We start from the raw sequence: 21,467 nt of genomic DNA on the forward strand, positions 1-21,467 counted from the left end.
ACTGATCCGTGTCCGCTCTAGCCCGCCGGACCGCCATCAGAGAGAACGCGCGGCAATCGTCACGTGACCACCCACAGTGTCCCAGGCGCTTCCCTCCTCCCGGAGCTAGCGAGGAGCGTGGCCAATGAGAAAGGCTCATGCCTGCTCCCCGCCGTCCCGCAGTCTAGCTGGAGTGCGCCTGCGCGCAGGTGGGAGGGGTCAGGCGGGGCTCCCACCTAGAAGGTGGTTGTGGGGCTGGGTCCTGGAGTCAGAGACGTGGAGTGCAGGTACTGTGCAATTTGGGGGCGCGGCGCCTCGGCTGCCCTCCTTGTGTTGTCCTCTCGTCTATAATGCATCCCTCCCCTTATGTTGTCCTCCATCCCTTTATGTTGCTATTCTTTTTCTTATGTCGCATCCCACAAGTTGTCACCATGTCCCTTCTGTCGCCATCACCCTATGTCGCCATCAGCCTCCTTAACTCTCTTTTGTTCCGTTTAAACCTTCATTGCCACCATATGTCGCAGTCTCCCCCTTTAAATCGTCATCGCCTTTTTCTGTTGCCTGCACCCCTCTTTTGTTGCCATTTCTCTTTTATGAAACTCTGACTTCTCTGAAATAGTCATCATATCCCCGTGCCACCTTCGCACGCTTCCTGTCACCAACTCTCTCCTTAAATCGTGCTCACGCCCCCTTTTGTCATCATCACCCCTTGTTTCTCCATTTCTCCCATGTCAGTATTGACAGGGACCCCATGACAGTATTGACATGGACCCCATGACAGCCATGCCTCGTGCTTCCACTTTTCCACATAAGGAGCCACCCAGCCTTACAGTTTTTCTTCCTGCCATGTCTCCGTCATTTCCCTGTATCAGGTCTCACATACTCGCTCCATGCCAGGTAGTAGAGCCTATTCCCTGGGGTGTGCCAGAATCCCCGCTCCACCACTAAACCTCTGGGTAACCTTGACCATCTCATCACACCTGTTCACTCCCAGCTTCCTCATCTGTAAGAGGCACACAGGGACACCTACATCAGTGATGAGTGTGAAGATTATGCAAGTCTGTTCTTGTGACGTGCTCAGCTGATGTGGCGTTTTGGCTAATAATTTTATTAACTGTATCACCCATCCTCATTCAGTCACCTTCATCACTTCCTCGCAGTCTCACTCCCCCTCTCCCTCAGCTGTCCTCATCATTCCCATGTGTCGTTTATCACGATAAACTCTGCCACCGCAGCCACACCACCCCACGATCTCCATGTTGCCCTCACCTTTGCCACATCGCCACACCTGAGGGCGTGGCCCATTAGCCATCATGAACCTTGCTTTTGTAAATACTTAATCATTTTTTTAAAATCTAATTGGATTGAGTGATCCCCCACCCCCCAAAATGAGAGCATTTAGCTAGTGTTGTGGAGGTTGAAGAGGGCTTGAGGGAGGGGGAGACTATAGGGAGCTTAGACCCAGACCTCCATTGACTTCTAGAATTACGGTTACAGAGAAATGAGGCAGTCCCCTTGATACTTTAGTCAAAACAGTCCTGAATCCCCAGGCAAAGAGGTAGGTATCTTATTCACTCAGCTTGTCTTAGCAAGACAGTGTAGTACAGTGGTTAGCAATGTGAGCCTGGGCACTGGAATACCCTGGTTCCAATCTTGGTTCTAGCAGTTAGTATTTAAATAGCTGCATGACCTTGGGCAGGTGGCTTAACCTCCCTGTGCCTCAGTTACTGCATCTGCAATGTGGGAATGAAAGCACAAATTATTCATTCAACACATATTTCTTAAGCATGTACTTTGTACCCAACACTGTGCTGGGCATTGGGAACACATTAGTGAACAAAACAGACAAAAATTCCTGGCCTTATGGGGTTTACATTCTAGTGGGGGTACGAGACAATGAGAAAACAGATAAGTAGATTATTTAATGTGTTAGAAGGGAGATGGGGAATGCAGAGTCATGGTTGTACTTTTAAATAGAGTGGTCAGGGAAGGTTTTTCTGAGAAGGTGATATTTGAACAAAGACTTGAAGGAGAAGAAAGAGTGATGTGGCTATATGAAGAGCATTTTAGGCAGAGAGAACAGCAAATGCAAAGGCCCTGAGGCAGAAGTGTGCTTGGAATATTTAAGTTACAGCAAGGGGGCTGAGAGGTGGGAGATGAAGTCAGAGGGGTGATGGGAGAAGATTGTATGGGGCCTCATGGGCCATGAAGAAGACTGGCTTTTACTCTGAGTGAGGTGAGAGCCACAGGAGGATTTGGAGCAGATGAGGGACACAATCCAGTGTGACATGAAGTCATCACCCTGAGCAGCAACAGCTCCAGAACTTCTACCCAGGATGGATTGCCAAGAGGCAGCCTTGTTGGAAGGACAGCCAGAGTCCTCTGCAAGCTGCACTCATATATCCTTTATACTTGGAGAAAACTTTAAATATCCCTGTCAAAGATTTGGCGGGGGGAGGGGGGGTCTAATGGAGTTTCTGAGAGGCCAAAGCCACCACTGGGTTCAGCTGCTGTCAGGGTGGGTGGGTGGGGAGCCACAGATCTACAGATGATAAGTAACAGGAGAGGCAGTTGTCATGAGGCCTCTGTCCCTGGAATCCCAAGGCAGCTTGGGTTCAAATCCTGATTCCACCATTTGCTGACCGTGTCCCTTTGTGCCAATAACTTAACGTCTCTGGGTCTTTAGCTCCATAATCTGTTAAGTGAAATTTTAAAAAGGACTGTTGTGAGAATTAAATACATAAAGTTCTTTAAGCAGTGCCTGTTTCAATAAACACCCTACCCCTTCAGCCCTCATCCTGCACTGTCACAGGTCGATACATGAGGCAATGAAGGGAGAGTCTGCCTTATTTTTTGTTTGTTCATGAATTGGTTCAACAGTGTACTGTCCTAGAACAGAACTGAGCTCTGGGTTCAAATTCCCAGCCAACAAACCAGTGCTGTGCAGCCTAAGCAGGTGATTTCCCTGAGCCCTGCCACCTCATCTGTAAAACAGGGATAATAATGCTTCTTTGCCCCAGATTTGTCATCATTTTTGCACTGGGACATCAACCATTTTCAACTGTGATGCCACCCTTCCCCTCCCCTGCTTTATTTTTCTCCAAGACACATACCATATATTTCACTTACTTGTCTCATTCCCCAATAGAATGTCATCTTTATGCTGGCTGGTTAGCTCAGTTGGTTAGAGTGCAGCCTTATAACACCAAGGTTCAGATCCCTGTACCAGCCAGCTGCCAAAAAAAAAGAATGTCCTCCTTAGGAGAGATTTTTATTCTGTTTTTTGCTCTATCTCCAGCTTCTAGAATAGGGCTTGTCAGTGAGTAATCACTGAATTAATATTAATTGAATGAATGAACTGGATGCTGAGCACTTACAATGTACTGTCCCTGTTCTAAGTGGTGCTGGGGGGGGACACAGCAGTGACTGAGTCAGCCCAGCCCTGCCCTCATAAGGCTCAAAGTCCAGAGGAAGGGACAGACCTACCACCAAGCAGTGACAGCCCAGAGGGGTCAGGGCCTGGATGGGGAAGGCACAGGCAGAGGGGTCAGCGAGGACTTCATGGAGGAGTTGGTACACCACATAATAGGAATAAACAACAAGAAGAGGAGGGAAAGGTGTGCTCGGCAGTAGAAACAACTGTTGGGAGGGTTTGGTGATGAAATCATGGTTTCAGATCAAGGAACTGAAAGATGTTAAACATGGCTAAGGTCTAAAAGATGGTGAGGTCATTGGAGGAAGATCAATCAAAGCTCTGGGAGCCACAGTGAGGAGCTGGGACTTTATTCTGAGGACACTGGGAAGCCACAGAGAGTTTTTGAGCTGGGGAGAAATAAGTCAAATTAAGATGGAGGGAAGATCGGAAGGGTTGAGTGGAGACTGGGAGCTGAGGGAGGTGGCTGGATTGAGGACCCATCCGGGAGAGACCAGGTCAGAGCCCAGGGCTGAGGAGAGTCTGGGAGGGCTTTCTGGAGGAGGTGACACCCAGGCTGAGCCTTGAAGAATGGGTAGGATATCTATCTCTGAAATGTGGACTTGGGAAAGGAACAGGTTTAGGAAAGATGGTAAGGACAGTTAGGAACATGTGGGTGTGAGGGGTCTGGGAACACCTCAGGGAGGTGTCTAGGAGGTCATGGGACATCCAGAAGGAGTTCAGGGGAGAGGTGGGAACTGGAGACAGACCTTTGGGTTCAGAAAGGGGAACTGAAGCTATAACGGTGAAGGAAGGTCCACAGGGGGCTTGTCCATACAGGACCGTATAGGACACGGTAAGAAGTTTGTACTTTGTCCTGAGGGCAATGGGGAGCCACAGAAGCATTCTGAGCAGGAGTGGGACAGCCTACATTTCTGAGTTCTAATTCAGAAGTATTCACCATTCATGATGCTTTTTAAGACCTATTTAATTGTTTTCCAGACCAAGCATCTTCTGTCCCTAGGAGGGGCACCTATCTTAAGGAGTCCTTTGAAATAAAAGATCTACCGCTAAAAACAAAAAAGCCAGTTTGCAAAACCAGTGTTCTGTTCTGTTTTCTGTAGACTTGGCCACAGACAAACAATTGTTCAGTCCAAAGGGGTGTGCACCATCAAATGAAAATCAGCTTCTTTAAACATGGCAGTATTTCTCTTTTAAACTATTGGAAGGCCTATAGATTTGTAAATATCTCGTGGTGTGACCTGCCCAAGCTTCACATATGCTTCAGCAGCACCTGCCTTTGTATTCTCGGGTAGTTTAAATCAACCTTGAATTTTTCCCCACTCTCTCAGCCCTTACTCTCAGGCTGAAATGTCATTTCCTGCACTCACTCTATCTGCTCTGGGCTTAAAACTAACTGTATAAAACAAGTGTCACTAGGCCTAGGTAAACATCTAAGAAAGTCTTAAAGTTTTCCATTCTACTGCTGCATTTCTTCTGTCTTCAACAAGTATTTACTGAGTAATTACAATGTACTGGGTACTGGGGATTGAGGACTAAATCAGACACAGACTTAGCCCTTTGAGGGACACATATAAGTTTATTATCTGTGATGAAAGTGCATACAGGATACTGGGGGACACACAGATCTCATCAACAAACATCTCACCAACTACCCTATATTGGGTTACTGTGCTACCTGCCTGCCATGGATGATCTCATTGACTCTTCCCAGCAAATGTGAGGTTGGTATTATAAATATACCCATTGTTCACAGAGTGAAAGTGTGGAGGAGGGAGCTGTATTAGTCCATGTTTTGTTGCTTACAGTTTCTGAGGCTGGGAAGTCCAAAGTCCATCTGGTGGTGGTGGCAGCAAACCAGGGGTCTCACATTGCAAGATGGTGGAAGCACAGCGAGCAAAAGAGACATACTCTCTTCTCTTAAACTCAGAACCACAACCCTGACCACCATTTTTAATCCATTCATTACTGCACGGTCCTACAATCCAATCACGTCTTCAAGGCTCCACCTTTCAATTACCATAATAGGATTTCCCATCCACTTAACAGTCACAGTGGGGGCTGTTTCTAATACATAAATCTTGGGAAACAATTCAAGTCTCAGTGAGTTTTGCGGGGGCATAATTCAATCCACTACAGGAGCCTCTTTTTGCAGCTCTACAGAACTGAGATCTGAACCCAGGGCTGTGGGACTCTGAGACCCACCTCATTATCCATTCAGAGATCCCCCAGCCAGAGCCCACCAGATAGGTATAAAATAATCTCCATTTTACCGGTGAAGTCAGCAGGGTTTAGAGAAGTAAAGCCTCATGCCCAAGGTCACTCAGCAAGAAAGTATCAGAGGTGGGATCTGATACCTGAACTCTCCAATCCAAAGCACTGCTGGTGGGGCTGGCCCGTGGCTCACTCGGGAGAGTGCAGTGCTGATAACACCAAGGCCACGGGTTTGGATCCCATACAGGGATGGCCAGTTAGCTCAATGGGTGAGCATGGTGCTGACAACACCAAGTCAAGGGTTAAGATCCCCTTACTGGTCATCTTTTATAAAAAAGAAAAAAAAAAAAGCACTGCTGGTGGAGGAGGAATCAAATCTACCACCACCACCCTCACCTGTGGATGGGATGTTCAGGGAGCTATAACCCAACATACATCTCAAAAGCCCAGTGGGTTTTGCTTTCTCCTTTTCTGTGGGCTGTGGGCTGCGGTGTCATGCCCCAAGGCAAGTGGGGCTGAAGGCTAAGGGCAGGAGTGGGAGGGATATTCTGCAGTCTGAGAGGGGGCACGCTTCCTGGCAGAGGTGCACTCTACACCAGTGAGGAAGCACACCATAAGGACCAGCTTGGGTTGGTTGTGCTGGGACCCTGCGGGATTTCTGGGGTCCTGGGAACACAGATACTGAGACAGCTGAGGAGGAGTGCCACCACCTGGTTGCCGGTGTCCACCTTCATTTCCACCCTGCCCTGCTCCTCCAGGGATGTGGGGGTGGAAGAGGCCAGGATTCCTTCTCCATCTCAGGCCACAGTCAATCGTCTGGAGGCTGGGATCTAGAGGAAGGGGTACCCCAGCTAGGAGCATGAACCTCATTATAATTAAATTTCCATAGAAGTTCTATGTGCATTTTTAAAAATGAAGTAGTATGTAAAGGCCTACAAAGAAAAGCGACTGTCTTGCCTCTAGGGGTGGGATGGGGGATGCCTTCGGGTGAGGGGGCTGTTGTTAGCAGCCTTGACAATCATATTCACTATTAATAAGAGTCTCTTGCATTTCAGTGGCTGCTCTATGTATTTTGTTGTTAATTCCTTTAGTTCAGAAGAGTCACTCAGATTTTAGACATCTCAGATTTTATTTTATTTTATTTTTATAGATGACCAGTAAGGGGATCTTAACCCTTGACTTGGTGTTGTCAGCACCACACTCTCCCAAGTGAGCTAACCGGCCATCCCTATATAAAGATCCGAACCCGTGGCCTTGGTGTTATCAGCACCGCACTCTCCCAAGTGAGCAATGGGCCGGCCCTGACATCTCAAATTTTATACGTTCATCTCAGCACAGTATTCCTGGCCAAAAAAAAAAAAGTGTATATATATGTATACACACACACACACACATATGTATGTTCAAAACCAAACTCCTGGTCCTTTCTCCAAACTTGCACTTCTTTCTTCTTGCAATCTTCCCAGATCAGCTGTCGGCACCTCCATCCTTGCAGTTGCTCAGGACAAAACCCTTGGAGTCATCCTTGACTCCTTTCTTAACTCTCCTCCACAGTCCAGAAATCCTGTTCACTCTACCCTCATCTCTTGCTGGATGCTCCCAGCAGCCTCCTCCCTGGGATCCCTGCCCCTGCCTGTTCCCCTGCACACAGCCAGAGGGAGCCTGCAAACACCTGGGTTAGTTTCCAAGGGCTGCTGTAACAAATTACCACCAGCTTGGTGGCTTAAAACAACAGAAATTTATTCTCATGGTTTTGGAAGCCAAAAGCCCAAACTCAAGGAGTTGGCAGGGCCATGCTCCCTCCACAGGTTTTAGAGGAGATTCCATTCCTTGCCTCTCCCAGTTTCTAGTGGCTCCAGGCCTTTCTTGCCTCCTTGGTCACATGGCCTCCTGTGTATCTTCTCTTCTACCTCTTTATAAGGATGCTTGTCAGTAGATTTAGGGCCCACCCAGATAATCCGGGATGATGTCATCTCAAGATCATAAATTTAATTACTTCTAAAAAGACCCTTTTTCTAAATAAGGTCACATGCACAAGTTCTAGGGGTTATGCCCACTTCGGACATACCTTCTTTGAGGCCACCATTCAACCCACTACAACACACAAGGCAGATCACGTCCCCCCTTTGCTGGGAACCCACCTGTGATCGTGTCCTACTCACCACAGTCCTGCAGGATTTTGCCCTGTCACTTCTCTGACTCATCTCCTCCCCCTCTCTCCCCAGCCCACCCCACTACAGATACACTGGCCTCCTAGCTCTTTCCTATCCATACCAGGGACACCCCTGCCTCAGGCTGTTTGTACTGGCTGTTTTAACCCCCTTAAGTCTATGTAGCTTCCTCCGGTCCTTAAAATTTTCCTCAGGTATTCCCTTCTCTGAGGCATTCCCTGGCCTCCTTATTTAAAATTACAATTTTTCCCACCCTTATTTCCCTTCCCTGATTCTTTTTTTTTTTTTTAAAGATGACCGGTAAGGGGATCTTAACCCTTGACTTGGTGTTGTGAGCACCACGCTCAGCCAGTGAGCGAACCGGCCATCCGTATATGGGATCCGAACCCGCGGCCTTGGTGTTATCAGCACCGTACTCTCCCGAGTGAGCGTCGGGCCGGCCCTCCCTTCCCTGATTCTTTATAACACTTAATACCTTCTAACACACCATTTATTTATTTTATTATCTATCTTCCCTCATGTCTGTTTTGTTCACACCTGTATCCCCAGTGCTTAAGATAGTATCTGCTACAGAGTAGGTACTCAATAATCATATAACATGAATGAACAGCCTTATGAAAAGTATATGGTTTTGTCACCATGCCCATTTTGCATATGGGGAAACCGAGGCACAGAGGCATTTGTTACTTCTCGGGTTAAACAGTCTAAAAAAGTGCTAAAACTCAGGTATCTGGTTCCAGAACCTGCTGCATTAACTGCTTCGCCAATCAAATCCAATCTAAACTGCCTCTCCAGTTTTCTTTTTAAACGCCTTAGGTGTATTGCTTTGATAAAAATATATCAAAAGTTAAAATTAAACCCATCACTACAAACTTGTAATCACTGTACAATCTGAGAGCCAAAAGGTCAGTAACAATTTGAATGATGTCCATCTACTTTTTTATTACTTTTTTTCTATATCGCCCTCAAAGGTCTTTTTCTTCTCTCTTTTTTTTTTTTTGGTGGCTGGCCAGTACAGGATCCAAACCCTTGACCTTGGTGTTAACAGCACCACGCTGTAACCAAGTGAGCTAACAGGCCAGCCGCCTTCCTACTTTTTGGTCTATTAGGGGCTATCTCAGTCTTCCAGCCTCAGCATTCTATTTTTTTTTTTTTTTTTTTTTAAAAGATGACCGGTAAGGGGATCTCAACCCTTGGCTTGGTGTTGTCAGCACCACGCTCAGCCAGTGAGCAAACCGGCCATCCCTATATAGGATCCGAACCCGTGGCCTTGGTGTTATCAGCACCGCACTCTACCGAGTGAGCCACGGGCCGGCCTCAGCCTCAGCATTCTAGATCCCATTCCTTCACATCTCCACACCCTACTGCTCCCTCAGTTTTGTATTTATTCATCTTGTCTTCTCTAATTTCACATTGCCTGCTGTTCCAACCCCATATTCTTAAATAAAACATTTCTCACCAAGGTCTTCAAAAAAAAATAAGTAAAAGGCAAATGTTTCCTGACCTACCCCTTCTTCCCCCACCCACAGCCCTGTGGTCAACCACTTCTAAGACGAGTGTTATCTTTGCTTCTCCTGGTGACCCCTGGAATTCTAAATGATCTTGATCTGTTGCCATTTCTTGCTGGATCCTTTTTACCCATCTGCATTTGTCTCCCTGAAATGAGAAGAGGGGATCTAGCATGCTCTGCTCTGGCCAACCTGGGATTGAACATAGGTAGGGAGGGGTTTCCAATTTATCCCTTCAGGTCTGGGCTGGATCTCAGAGTGAGGAGAGAACCTACTCCTTTTTGGAATTTTCTTTTTCTTCTTCTTTAACCATACTAGTGCACACCCCTATCTTTTAAAAAAAGTGACAAAACCAGAGACACCTGTGTTCACTTTATAATTATTTTTCAACCTGCAAAGTGATGTCTTCGATACTTCTCTGTAAGTAGCTTATATTTCACAATTTTATTTATTGTTTTGGAGACTGGCTGGTTCAGGGATCCAAACCCTTAACCTTGGTGTCATAACACTGCACTCTAACCAACTAAGCTAACCGGCCAGCCCATATTTCAGTTTTAAAAAAGAAAATAGGCTTTCAATAAAAAGCAATCCTGACCCACCCTCAAATCCCACTCCCTTGAAGAGAACCACTTCTGATGCAGTTGCTTCTCTCAATAATATTCCTGTTCTGCAGTTATCTTTTAACTTCCTGCCTTGTGTGTTTGAGGGTTGAGGAGAGAGGGTGGTCTGCCTGTTTCATTGAACTAGGTGGGAGAAGAGAGGATCTCAAATTTATTTCTCCAGCTGTGGCCTTAAATCCTGCTTGGGAGATATGAGATGGGATCCAGAAGCCTGTATATCAAAAAAAAAATTTTTTCAAATCCCTATCAAAATATCAGTTGGCTTTTAAAAAATAAAAATCAAATACTGTAATCCAAACAGACTGCAAGAGAAAATCCACCATCTCCTTTCCCCTCCCTTCTCTTCCCATCCCATAGCGTGGGCTGTCTTCTGCTGATTTTCATATTGTTCCCTTTTTTCTTTTTCCTTTTTTATTCTCTTTTCTAAATCATATTATTCAACCTTGATCTCCCCGTTTTATTTTATAATCGTTTCAATTATTGATTTTATTTGTATTTATTTTTGACTAGGTATTGCATGCCCATGGTACAAAAATTTACAAGGTTTGTGGTAAAGATGCGGGTTCCTTTTTCTCTTTACCTGTGGCCTCTCTGCCACTCACGGGGACTCTGGGGTGGAGTGTGGCAAAGCCCATCCCCCAGCTATGTACTCCCCCTACCCTGGCCAGGTTGGCGGGACCGTATCTAGGAGCCACCCCCCCGCCCCCCTTGCTGCGGTGAGGCCCGCCGATGCGCACACTGCGCAGACTCCCCGCTGCAGTGGGCGGGGCCCCTCCAGGCCCCGCCCCCGCCCGGCCGCCCCTGTTCAGCCTGTTGGGGCAGAAGCTGAGGCCCCGCCGAGGTAGCAGCAGCGGCCTGACGAGTAAGACAGAAGCCCGTCCGGGTTAGGGTGAGGGAGGATGGCTGGGGGGATGGGCTGAAGGGTGGCCTGGAGGCTTCCTTGGTCCCGGACTTCGTGCTGAGCTGTATGGTCTAATGGGTACCTGAGGGTGAGTGCGGAGGAGTCACCTGGAAAATGCCCATGAGTAGTAGTCCCAGAGCTTAGAAATCCAGGCACAAAGGTTTGAGACTCCCCTAACCCCAACCAGGACTGTCTTTTTGGGAATGTCTAGATTAGAGCGCAGAGAAGGGATAGGGGAGTGTGCTAATGGGGAGCAGGGTGGGCGCTAAAGGCGGGCAGGGTGAGCACTGCAGTAGTGGTTAGAAGAAGAGGCGTTGGACCTTGAGGGATTTCGAAATCCCTGCTGACCAGCGACCAGCTTCCTCCTTTTGGGGTGGCTGGCACTGTGCCAATGACCCCCGTGACTGTCATCATGGGCAAGGAGACCCAGTGGATCTCATAAGCTGCAAGAGTAGTGTGCCTTCTGTGATGTCCCTTAAAAGCCCAGAACACCCCACGCAGTGCCCCCTTTTGTTCCCCCAGTTTGGAGACCCTGACACGCCCACCTTCCCACCTGGGCTCTGATTATCTCCCAGCTGCCAGGCAAGATGAAGCCTAAACTGATGTACCAGGAGGTAGGTAGATGGGGGGCCAAGTGGGGAGGAGCTGGGTGCAGCGGAGGGCAGAGGCCCATCTGAGCCGCCTCTACCATCCCTGTCCCCCAGCTGAAGGTGCCTGCCGAGGAGCCTGCCAACGAGCTGCCCATGAATGAGATTGAGGCATGGAAGGCTGCAGAAAAGGTAGGAGCCCTCCGCTACCCTTGATCTGTCTCAGGGATGGGCTGTGCTGCCTCCCTTGGGCTGGCTGACACTTCTTCGTCCCCACAGAAAGCCCGCTGGGTCCTGCTGGTCCTCATCCTGGCAGTTGTGGGTTTCGGAGCCCTGATGACTCAGCTGTTTCTATGGGAATACGGCGACTTGCATCTCTTTGGACCCAACCAGCGCCCAGCCCCCTGCTATGACCCTTGCGAGTAAGGGGGGGAGGGGCAGATGGTGGGGGAAGCCCCACCAGGCCAGGGACCCTTAGACACACATTGAGCAGGTCCTGCTCTCAGCCGCACCCAGTGCCCATGATGAGTGAGGAGGTTGCAGACTGCCAAGTGCATGCCCACCCCTCTCCCCCTTACACATGGTTTCCATGGCAGCCACAGCATCATCTTCTATCCAGGTCTGTGGACAGACCGCATCATCTTCCATCATCTGTGAACAGACACACACAGACATCTACATACACAGCTTTTCTTCCATACCTCTAGACAGACAGATGCAGAGACACATGGAGAATCATGAGTACAGGCACACACACAAATACACACAGTCTCCCATCCATGCCCATGGGCAGATGGGTGAGCACTCACATCCCAGCTGTGACATGGCAGCCGTAGGGTGCTGGAAACAATTGGCACCCTGTGGCTGATACCACCTCCCACCCCCCAGAGCAGTGCTGGTGGAGAGCATTCCTGAGGGCCTGGACTTCCCCAATGCCTCCATGGGCAACCCCTCCACCAGCCAGGCCTGGCTGGGCCTGCTTGCTGGTGCCCACAGCAGCCTGGACATCGCCTCCTTCTACTGGACCCTCACCAACAATGACACCCACACGCAGGAGCCCTCTGCCCAGCAGGTACCTTGCAGCCTTAGCCCTGGCCAGCAGCAGTGGGGAGGGGGGCAATTAGGGGATGAAGGGGTTTCCCCTGCAGCCCAAGAGATGGGTGAGTATGTCTCATGCAGTGGATTGGACATAGGTGTTTGGAAGCAAATGTCTTCACACAGCTCTGTGGATTGGGGGTGTTTGTCACGGTCATCTGGAGGCCTCTGAATGTCAGGCTGCGGGTTTGGTTACAAGAGATTAGGCTAGCAGATATTGCTCACCCTTGGGCTGCCCTGACACCATCACCATAAAGCAATGGAACAGTGGAACAAGTGACAGCCCAGCCTCAAGCTAGACAGCCACCTCCCAGCTGTGTGATCTTAGGCAGGTCACCTCTCCCCTTGGGCTTCAGTTTCCTTATGTGTTAAATGAGGCCAATATGTAGCACCTGCCTCTTAGGGCTTTTGTGAGGAAGAAATGGGCTGACAATGCAAATTTTAGCACAGTGCCTGCACAGGGTCAGTCCTTGTGTTTCCCGTCACTATCTCCTTGTTATGTTCTGCAGGCAATCTTAAAAACCATAAAAGCTTCATGATTTGAAAAGAAACAGCTTAGATGGATAACCCCTTCCACTAAAAAACATGAATTTGTTCCTTCCGTTTTCTTCTCCTGCTGCCTCTTTTTGTGAGAAGTGGGCTTAAAACTTACTATAATTGCAGGGCTCCTTAAGTACTGCCGAAAAAGAAATAATTACAAAAGCTGAAAACCTTTGAGTTCCCACATCCTGTCGGCTCCCACTGAAGTAGTTAAAAGCACGATTGTAGGAGGCAACAGTCTCGATTCTAATCCAGCTCCTCCACTGAGTTCTCCAACTCAGTTTCCTCACATGCACAATGGGGATTATAATTAGACCTGCCTCACAGGGTTGTGAGAGTTCAGTGAGCTCAGACATGAAGGGACCTAGAATGGAGCCTGGTGCACAGTAGGTACTAGGGCATCGTTGGCTGTTAACTGTTATTGGCATCATCATGCCTCACCTGCAGCCTGAGCCTTGCCCCCAACATCCCTGGAAGTGCCTGTAGGCCCCTGCGTTGCCACTTCTAATGCTGGATCTTAGAAAGGTCCCTGGAGGGGCAGAAGGAGCAGGGAGGCCTTGGGCGGGATCTCAGAACAGCAGATTATTAAAACAGATAAAAGTGTGTAAAACAAAGAAGGGTTTTAATATTTTGATTTGTAAAGCTTTTAATCTGTAAAAGCTAATTTAAAACCTGTTCATTCTTCATCACAACGTCTCAGAGCCGAATTTCAAACAACCCTACTGGGGGCCTCCCTTGTGGGGTTGGAGCACTGGGCGGCCCAGCTCCTCAGAATTTCTCCCCTCCCTGCAGGGTGAGGAGGTCCTCCGGCAGCTACAGACCCTGGCACCACGAGGTGTGAAGGTCCGCATCACCGTGAGCAAACCCAATGGGCCCCAGCCACAGGCAGACCTTCAGGCCCTGCTGCAGAGCGGTAAGCTAGGGGACAGCTGGGGAAGGCCAGGCCTGGGGCTGCCCAAGCTGGCCCTGACCACTGCCCATTGTTCGCAGGTGCTCAAGTCCGCATGGTGGACATGCAGAAGCTGACCCATGGTGTCCTGCATACCAAGTTCTGGGTAGTGGACCAGACACACTTCTATCTAGGCAGTGCCAACATGGACTGGCGCTCTCTAACCCAGGTCTGCCTGCACCCTGTCCACCTTCCCTTTCAGGCCACTCCCTGCCCCACAGGGCACTCTGCCTCCAACTGTACCTCTCTTCAATTTTAGAGTCCTCTCTACCCAGTCTCTGCAATGGCTTACTTCCTGCCTCCTACCAGGCCTTTCTGAACATCCCCCAATCCAGCCCTTTACTGCCTTCCCCCTCCCTTGAAGCCTGGGGTTTGCTCTGATCCCTGATGGCAAATGCCAGCCCCTCTACAGGGCATTCCAGGCCCTGTCCAGTCATTTGGCTGTCATTATGCTTTCCCTGAGTGCTTTAAACCCAGCCCTGTCCTGGGTGATGCTGGGAACATGGGGGTAACAGATGGATCTCATGGAACTCCCAGTCCAATGTGGAGACTGGCCTTTCTCCAGGCAATGACAGCCCAGAGGGGTCAGGGATAGGATAGGGGAGGCAGAGGCAGAGAGGTCGGGGCCAGGACACGGGAAACAGAGCCCTGTGGAAGCCCAGAGGAGACATCTGACCTAACCTGGGGTGTCAGGGGAGGTTTTCCAAAGGAGAAGATAACAACTAATCTGATACCTGAAGGATCAGCAGGAATTAGAATGAGATAGGGAAGAGGGAACAGCTCAGGCAGTGATGTGAAGGTAAGAGAGGACAGGACATTAACTCATTAATACATTTCCTCAAGTATTTCCCCAAACTCCTAATTTCACTAATTATGTGGGAGATGCTGAAGACACGGTTGTGACTGAGACATTTCTGGTGACTGTCCTCCCAGCCCAGTGAGGAGACAGGTTTGTCACCAGAGAGAATGAAGAGGGAAGCCCAAGGGACTATGAGAGCCAGAGGAATGCTGGCACAGTCTGGGCTGTCGGGAGGCTTCCTGGTGGAGGAAACATGTCAACCTAAACCTAAGAATGAGTAGAAGCTAGCTTGGTGGAGGGTAGAGGCAAAAGTATATGCAAAGATTCAGGAAACTGGGAGCTTTGGAATAACTGATTTCCACCAAAACTTAAGTCAAGTTCACGCCTATTCTAGGATTTTAGCTATGGCGGGGGGGTAAGGGGAGGAGACTGAGCGACAGGGGTTGGAGGGTAGACTGAGGGGCAGAGAGACCAGGCTTGGGGGTATCCCTGTCATCTGTGGGCACCAGGCTGCTATCCCCGGGCTCATTGCTGCCTCCCACAGGTCAAGGAGCTGGGAGTGGTCATGTACAACTGCAGCTGCCTGGCTCGTGACCTGACCAAGGTCTTTGAGGCCTACTGGTTCCTGGGCCAGGCAGGCAGCTCCATCCCATCAACCTGGCCCCGGCCCTATGACACCCGCTACAATCAAGAGACACCAATGGAGATCTGCCTCAATGGAACCCCTGCTCTGGCATACCTGGCGGTGAGTCTGGGGGAAGTGGGGCCTGCCATGCCCTGACCATGTACTGTCACTCATGGCTTCCATCTATCCCTGCCTGGTGATTGTTGGGAAGAGAGTGTCCTAATCATTAGCCCTCACCCTTGCTCCCTCTGCTTAGTCAGGGGCCTGGGCTATGTCCCAACTTCCCTAGGCTTCATCTAGAAAATGGGTATCATAATACAGTTGGCCCTCCATATCCGCTGGTTCTGTGTGCGTGGAAACAACTGCAGGTTGAAAATATTGAAAAACAAATAATAACAAATATAACAATAAAAAGTAATATCAATAAAAACAATACAGGATAACAACTATTTACATAGCATCTACGTCGTATTAGGTATTACAAGCAATCTAGAGATGATTTATGGTATAATGCGAAGACTTCATAGCCACAGGTGTCTCTTTCAATTTAAATTAATGAAAATTAAATATGATTCATTTTCTCAGTTGCACTAGCCGCAAGTGCTCAGTGGCCACATGTAGCAAGTGGCTACTATCTCGGACAGCACGGATATTAAACATTCCCTTCACTGAGCAAAGTTCTATTGGAACTTATTGCACATGGCAGATACTGAGCACTCTAGACAAGGTGCTGCTCTGTTTAGCTGTTGATGTTTTCACCAGATGGTGTGGGCAAACTGAACCCCTTCAGTGCCCCCTGACCAAGCCTGACCAAGCCCGGAATCATTGTGGAAGGCATAGGTATAGGGAAGCATGATTCATGTGGGTCTTTTGCTACAGTGGGCTTTCCCATGGGGGATTAAGTCTTCCCTTATTACCGCTTCCCCTCTCAGAGCTTCTGTTTCTTCATGTGTCTGAGGATTGAGGGAGCTGGGCAAAGTGTCTAGTGTGGGGGCTGGCCAGTTAGCTCAGTTGGTTAGAGTGCAGGTTATAACACCAACATAAAGGGTTCTGATCCCCTTACCAGCCAGCTGCCAAAAAAAAAAAAAAAAGAATGCATTTGGGCTGGCCCGTGGCTCACTCAGAGAGTGTGGTGCTGATAACACCAAGGGCACAGGTTCGGATCCCATATAGGGATGGCCAGTTAGCTCACTGGGTGAGCGTGATGCTTACAACACCAAGACAAGAGTTAAGATCCCCTTACTGGTCATCTTTAAAAAAAAAAAAAAAAAAAAAAGTGCCTGGCGTGACACTGGACTCATGAGGAGTGCCCCTGTCAGGGCGGGCCATGAGTGAATCAAGGAAGAAATGGATAGAGCAGAGGTCCTCAAACCTGATGTGCCTCACAGTCACCTGGAGGGCTTCCTGGACCCCACCCCAGCATTCTGATTCAGTAAACCTTGCATAATGAGGCCAAGAATTTGCACTTCTGACAAGTTCCAGGTGATACTGTTGCTGCTGGATCAGGGACCTTATGTTAAGAACCACTGTTAGAGCATAAATCCTGATTAGACAGTCTGGTTTCAAATCCTGGCTCCATTTATCAGCTGTGTGACCTTAGGAAAGTTGCTTATGCTCTCTGAGCCTGTTTTCTCACCTGCAAAATGGATGTGGTAATGGTCCCTTCCCTTCATGGAGAGTGAGGGTTCAGTGAGATCCACAGGCCCTGGGTCATGGTGAGCTGTCCATAAACAGGGTCCACTGCGACAGTGCCCCTAGCAGAGCATGTGTCTTGACTGTCCCCTCACCCCCCAGAGTGCACCCCCACCCCTGTGTCCAAGTGGCCGCACTCCAGACCTGAAGGCTCTGCTCAACGTGGTGGACAATGCCCGGAGTTTCATCTATGTTGCTGTCATGAACTATCTGCCCACCATGGAGTTCTCCCACCCTCACAGGTACTGCTGGGTGCTTGTACAGGGCTCGGGGCAGGGAGCCAGTGTAGAGGAGATGGGAGAGAGAGAGGTGAGGCTCGGAAAACAGGCAAGGGGGCCAAGGCAAGGCAACAGATGGAGGGGAAGCCACAGGGAGAGGCAGAGGAAACTGGGAGGGAGAATGAGAGATTTGGGTACTTGTGACAGGAGAAAGGGGGGTTACAAGGCAGATGGAGGTGAGCTTTGGGGGAAACAGAAAAGGATGAGAATATGGGGCTGAGGGACTGGAGGCCTGAGGCACAGGATACAGGGCGTGGGATGTGAGGAGGTAGGGAGCATGGACTGGAAACAGGCTGAAGGGCTTAGAGAATTTGGGTTTGGGACAGCAGAGTTGAGGGTTTGTGATCTGGGATAAGAAGGGAGAAAATTGGGCTTGGGGATCCCAAAGAAGGTAGTCTGGGGGCAGTAAATAAGATGATGGGAGTCCTGGGTTTGGGGGGGCGGGAATGGTAACCAGTAAAAGGAGACAGAGGATATGGGATTTAAGGAGGCAGGAATACGGACTGCGAGCCAGCAATGGGGGGCTCTCAGAAGTTAAAGCAAGGCCCAGACTTCGTTCCCCCAAATGGAAGGAGAAGCCTGTGGATAAAGCTGCCCTCTGTATCTTGCATTCCCCCCAACCCAGGTTCTGGCCGGCCATTGATGATGGGCTGCGCCGGGCTGCCTATGAGCGGGGTGTCAAGGTGCGCCTTCTGATCAGCTGCTGGGGACACTCCGAGCCATCCATGCGCGCCTTTCTGCTCTCCCTGGCTGCCCTGCGTGACAACCATACCCACTCTGACATCCAGGTGGTAAGCACCCGCCCCAGACCACCCCCTCAGCCTATGTGGGGCAATCCTGAGGACACAGTCCTCATGGAGCTCATGTGTCATCTGACAGGGACAATCCAGAGGGAGCCATGCCGTGATGGGGAAGCCTTGAGTCAGAGCTAGGATTGGGGAGGCCCAGGCAGAGGGGTAGAGGATGGGATGGGGAGGCCCAGGCAGAAGGGTAGGGGATGGGATGGGGAGGCACAGGCAGAGGGGTAGGGGCTGGGATGGGGAGGCACAGGCAGAGGGGTCAGGGCTGGGATGGGGAGGCACAGGCAGAGGGGTCAGGGTGGGATGGGGAGGCACAGGCAGAGGGGTAGGGGCTGGGATGGGGAGGCGCAGGCAGAGGGGTCAGGGTGGGATGGGGAGGCACAGGCAGAGGGGTAGGGGCTGGGATGGGGAGGCACAGGCAGAGGGGTAGAGGATGGGATGGGGAGGCGCAGGCAGAGGGGTCAGGGTGGGATGGGGAGGCACAGGCAGAGGGGTAGGGGCTGGGATGGGGAGGCACAGGCAGAGGGGTCAGGGTGGGATGGGGAGGCACAGGCAAAGGGGTAGGGGATGGGATGGGGGAGGCACAGGCAGAGGGGTAGAGGATGGGATGGGGAGGCACAGGCAGAGGGGTAGGGGATGGGATGGGGGAGGCACAGGCAGAGGGGTAGAGGATGGGATGGGGAGGCACAGGCAGAGGGGTAGAGGATGGGATGGGGAGGCACAGGCAGAGGGGTCAGGGTAGGATGGGGAGGCACAGGCAGAGGGGTAGAGGATGGGATGGGGAGGCACAGGCAGAGGGGTCAGGGTGGGATGGGGAGGCACAGGCATAGGGGTCAGGGTGGGATGGGGAGGCACAGGCAGAAGGGTAGGGGATGGGATGGGGAGGCACAGGCAGAGGGGTAGAGGATGGGATGGGGAGGCACAGGCAGAGGGGTCAGGGTGGGATGGGGAGGCACAGGCAGAGGGGTAGAGGATGGGATGGGGAGGCACAGGCAGAGGGGTCAGGGTGGGATGGGGAGGCACAGGCATAGGGGTCAGGGTGGGATGGGGAGGCACAGGCAGAGGGGTAGGGGATGGGATGGGGAGGCACAGGCAGAGGGGTAGAGGATGGGATGGGGAGGCACAGGCAGAGGGGTCAGGGTGGGATGGGGAGGCACAGGCAGAGGGGTAGAGGATGGGATGGGGAGGCACAGGCAGAGGGGTCAGGGTGGGATGGGGAGGCACAGGCAGAGGGGTAGAGGATGGGATGGGGAGGCCCAGGCAGAGGGGTTGGGGATGGGATGGGGAGGCCCAGGCAGAGGGGTAGAGGATGGGATGGGGAGGCACAGGCAGAGGGGTCGGGGATGGGATGGGGAGGCCCAGGCAGAGGGGTAGAGGATGGGATGGGGAGGCACAGGCAGAGGGGTCAGGGCCAGGATGGGGAGGCGCACGCAGAGGGGTCAGGGCCGGGATGGGGGAGGCACACGCAGAGGGGTCAGGGCCAAGGTCAGGAAACCCAGAGGAAGTACCTGCCCTAGCCTGAGAGTCAAGGAATACTTGCTGCGAAAGGGGACATCTGACATGAGACCTCAGGAATGAATAGGAGCTATTCTAGAGGGCTGCAAATGAGGCAACTAGGTTCTTTTCAGCTGGGGTTTACTGAGTACCCTGTCCATTGGCCGTGTTCTGGCCCCCAAGGATTGCATAGGAAGCAGCTGAGTTCCACAGATGGGTTCTATAACCCACCCCTGATCCTGGGGCTTCTGTGACTCTCCCTGCATCTCCTTCTCCTCCCCATCTTCCCCACCCCCTCAGAAACTCTTTGTGGTTCCTGCGGATGAGGCCCAGGCCCGAATCCCATATGCCCGTGTCAACCATAACAAGTACATGGTGACTGAACGTGCCACCTACATCGGTGAGTGTCCCAAGCACCCACAGCGGGACAGAAGAGTGGGAGGTCCAGGCCACATCATGGGGCCCTTATTCTCCACCCCTTCCTCCATAGGAACCTCCAACTGGTCCGGCAACTACTTCACGGAGACAGCGGGCACCTCACTACTGGTGACCCAGAATGGGCGGGGTGGCCTGCGGAGCCAGCTGGAGGCCGTTTTCCTGAGGGACTGGGACTCCCCTTACAGCCATGACCTCGACACCTCAGCCAACAGTGTGGGCAACGCTTGTCGCCTGCTCTGAGGCCCCGTCTGGTGGACAGGCCAAGGCCTGCGAGGTTCCCGTGGACCCAGATGCTCTGGGTCCCAGTCCCTGTCCCTGTGCCCCCGCTTCTGTCTGCCCCATTGTGGCTCCACAGGCCCTCCCCTGCTCTCCCACCTCTACCTCCACCCCCACCAGCCCGATGCTGTGGCCCTGGGACCCAGCAGAGCTGGGGGAGGGATCAGCCCCCAAAGAAGTGGGGGTGCATGCTGGGCCCAGCCCCCTGGCCCACCCCCCCTTTCCAGGGCAAAGAGGGCCCAAGGTTATAATAAGAAGTAAATAACTTGTCTGTACAGCCTGTGCCTGCCTAAGTGATGTGAGATGGGATCTCAGGGGTAGGGGACAGCTGGCATGGACCTCTGGTGGGGCCATCTCAGTGTGCTGAGCCCTCAGTGTGTGACCCATGTGGGCTGGTGTGTGCTAAGCCCTCACCGTGTGACCAGTGTGTGTTGGCATGTACTGATTCCTCAGTGTGTGACTAGTATGTGCTGAGCCCTCAGCATGTGATCAGCATGTACTGAGCCCTCAGTGTGGGTTGGCATGTACTGATTCCTTAGTGTATGACTGGCGTGTCCTGAGCCCTCTGCGTGTGATCAGCATGTGCTGAGCCCTCAGCGTGTGATCAGTGTGTACTCATGAACCCTCAGCATGTGACCAGTGTGGGTTGGTATGTGCTGAGCCCTCAGTGTGCAGTGTACATGGGCTAGCATGTGGTGGGCATGCAGTGTCAACCATGTGGCCTGGCATGGGCTGAGCACTCACATAGCCAGCATGAGGTGGCATGTGCTGCACACTAAGTGTGTTCCCAGATAGATTAGCATGGACTGAACCATCACCGTATCCCAAGGGTGGACTAACATGTCTGAACACTGGAGTGTGCACTAAGTGTGAATTTATGCCTGCCAAGTAAATATACACTTAGCATGTCCCAAGCATGGATGAGTGCATACTAAGCCCATAACATGTAAAAAGGACAGGTCCACAGACAATAAGACCTTAGCATTTGGCAAACTCAGGTTAACACATGCTGAACGCATAGAATGTTCTGAAAATGGATTCTCAATGTGCTAAGCACTTAGCATATTT

The 21,467-nt window shown here is 51.1% G+C and overlaps 1 protein-coding gene across 3 annotated transcripts; it reads left to right on the forward strand.

Moving 5' to 3' along the window:
- Positions 1-175: 175 nt before the first annotated feature.
- On the forward strand, positions 176-20,674 carry PLD3 (phospholipase D family member 3). Of its 3 annotated transcripts, XM_063112304.1 has the most exons (13): positions 197-266; positions 10,594-10,787; positions 11,349-11,440; positions 11,531-11,605; positions 11,693-11,835; positions 12,302-12,485; positions 13,841-13,961; positions 14,039-14,166; positions 15,341-15,541; positions 17,216-17,355; positions 18,017-18,182; positions 19,986-20,085; positions 20,176-20,674. In XM_063112304.1, the coding sequence occupies exons 3-13, from the start codon at positions 11,414-11,416 to the stop codon at positions 20,361-20,363; spliced, it is 1,473 nt and encodes a 490-aa protein (XP_062968374.1). In that variant the 5' UTR covers positions 197-266; positions 10,594-10,787; positions 11,349-11,413; the 3' UTR covers positions 20,364-20,674. The 3 variants fall into 3 exon arrangements, with proteins under 3 accessions (XP_062968375.1, XP_062968374.1, XP_062968376.1); XM_063112305.1 differs by lacking the exon at positions 10,594-10,787 and having other exon boundaries at positions 176-266; XM_063112306.1 differs by lacking the exons at positions 197-266; positions 10,594-10,787 and adding an exon at positions 10,825-10,914.
- The last annotated feature ends 793 nt before the right edge of the window (positions 20,675-21,467 follow it).

This window comes from Cynocephalus volans, chromosome 10 (assembly GCF_027409185.1).
Source record: "Cynocephalus volans isolate mCynVol1 chromosome 10, mCynVol1.pri, whole genome shotgun sequence".
NCBI lineage: Eukaryota > Metazoa > Chordata > Mammalia > Dermoptera > Cynocephalidae > Cynocephalus > Cynocephalus volans.

Excerpts from the sequence above, each read along its gene's own strand:
- PLD3 (XM_063112305.1), top strand. The coding sequence starts at position 11,414 with ATGAAGCCTAAACTGATGTACCAGGAG. Across the intron at positions 11,836-12,301 it reads CCCTGCTATGACCCTTGCGA|AGCAGTGCTGGTGGAGAGCA; the intron begins GTAAGGGGGGGA and ends CCCACCCCCCAG. Across the intron at positions 12,486-13,840 it reads AGGAGCCCTCTGCCCAGCAG|GGTGAGGAGGTCCTCCGGCA; the intron begins GTACCTTGCAGC and ends CCCTCCCTGCAG.